The 1,965-nt window shown below is 35.2% G+C and overlaps 1 protein-coding gene across 3 annotated transcripts; it reads left to right on the top strand.

Moving 5' to 3' along the window:
* Nucleotides 1–1,965, top strand: LOC122330473. Of its 3 annotated transcripts, none has more exons than XM_043227712.1 (5): nt 1–47; nt 145–446; nt 657–782; nt 1,466–1,500; nt 1,597–1,965. In XM_043227712.1, exons 1-5 carry the CDS (start codon nt 14–16, stop codon nt 1,604–1,606), a joined length of 507 nt encoding a protein of 168 aa, XP_043083647.1. In that variant the 5' UTR covers nt 1–13; the 3' UTR covers nt 1,607–1,965. The 3 variants fall into 3 exon arrangements, with proteins under 3 accessions (XP_043083647.1, XP_043083564.1, XP_043083481.1); XM_043227629.1 differs by having other exon boundaries at nt 145–528; XM_043227546.1 differs by having other exon boundaries at nt 145–546.

Raw genomic sequence — 1,965 nt, 5'->3', positions numbered from 1 at the left:
ATCACTCGCTGAGATGGAGAGGACGAGACTTCTCATCACGCTCATGTGTAAGAAAAAATATACTTCTTCAGCTAAATGAAAATGTCTCTACTGTGAATATTTTGGTATGATCGTGCTACATTAAGTTATTTTGTGCTTTTGCAGTTTTCCTGTTTTATCAGAAAAGCAGTTTTGGAGAAGAAGTGGAGATGAAAGTCAGACCAGGAGAAAACATCACTCTCTTCTGTGATCGCTCTCTAAGTCTTGGTTCATTCATTGTATGGATAAGAAACTGCTCTCACGAAAATCAACCCACTTTCATAATAGATTCAAGACAATGGGACCTGGAGGCCTTTCAGCGATTCAGTTTCATCCACAACCCCTATAATAATTCTCTTGATCTACATATTACTAATGTCACCGTCTCTGATCTGGGACTGTACTACTGTGCGGAAGTAGAGAATAAGGTAAATGAAGATAATAAAGGCATCATCTCCTCATCTAAAGTGTACTATTATGGAAACCAAACAACTCGTCTTTCTCTGGAAAGTAAGAAAAAAGCTAAATGTTAGTCATTATTATTGCTTTTATAATTCTTAAACTTTACTGGAGAAGCAAGACAAACTGTTTTTTTAATCATTATTAGCATTTGTATTTATTGACTTCCTGTTCTGAAGGCTCTGCACCTCCTGACTGTGTGCTCTGCTGGATGCTGTTGTTCAGTGTGTGTCCGGTGTGTGTTCTCCTCTCCTCACTCCTGTCCTCCATCTGTGTTTACTGCTACTGTTCAGCTCAGACCTCAGGTATCTCATTTGCCGTTCATTTCCATTGTGTTTTGAAATGAAATATGTTACATGTCATTACAGCTGGAGTGGGAGTCATTTTCAGCCCTGAAGTTTAATCCCTTAGACGGCCCAATTTGGAATATTTATTTATTTGTTTATTTATTTCGGGCCACCTTTGTGCTTTCTATTATTAATATGTAATATTTATTTTTATTATTAATAATTTTTGCTTGCCATATCTCCAACAATTACTTTTTTTCTCCAGTGAGGTAAAAAAAACCTGTCAGGATGATCAAAATTATGTCATTAGTAGGGATGCCAAATAACTTCAGAAATTGATAATGAGGGACAATTTCTTCTCATTCTTTAATAAAATATTCTTGTATCCTTTATAAAATAATTTTTTTTCTTTAAGAAAATAAGTGATAAAATAAAGGATGTGCTGTACCATTATGTGTGCTTTTGTCTGCCTGCAGAGAAAGAGTTCTCAGAAATAATCACAATTGTTTTGCTTCACTTATTAATGTACAATTATTCTAATTCTATTTAATGTTGTAAAAACAGATGTCATCGGATTGAGTAAACTGTGCCATTAGCCTATGACTTCACCAGTGTATAAGTTAGGAGCTAACATCTATCAGTAGTTCCCGTGTTCAGACCTGCATTATTTTCTCACTGTTCTTATTTTACTGCCATTTTAGGTTCTTCAGATCTACTCACAGCAGATGTTATTAAGGTATTTAGATTTATAATTGTTTTCAGGAATGTTTAGGTATGCCATGTCAAAAACAATAGTTTACTTTGTGTCATGTCGATCTTCTATTTATTTCAGTGGGATCTAATGGAGAAACATCAGTGTGATTTGAGGAAGACTGGAAACATCTGCCTCCACACTGAAGTCTCTTATAGACTGCTAACATCTGAACATCCCTACGCCAAGATGTGATTCTACCTGCTCGATTTATACAACTGTATTTATTTCTTTGATACTGACACTTGTCCTTGTTGAACTCATACTGTCTTTTTGTGGGCACAGTGGGCCAAGGCCATACCATACCAAACATACCAGTGTGTGCTTTGCTTTTACACGGTTTGCTTTTTGTTTCTTTGTGTATTTATATTTTGGGCTCTGTGTAGCTGTATTATTGTATTATTGTATAATTGTTTTCTATTTTGTAATAAATCCATCGATTTGAAATCC

This window comes from Puntigrus tetrazona, chromosome 1 (genome assembly GCF_018831695.1).
Source record: "Puntigrus tetrazona isolate hp1 chromosome 1, ASM1883169v1, whole genome shotgun sequence".
Taxonomy (NCBI): domain Eukaryota; kingdom Metazoa; phylum Chordata; class Actinopteri; order Cypriniformes; family Cyprinidae; genus Puntigrus; species Puntigrus tetrazona.
Note: the sequence above shows the minus strand (reverse complement) of the source record. Positions and strands in the feature narration are given on the sequence as shown.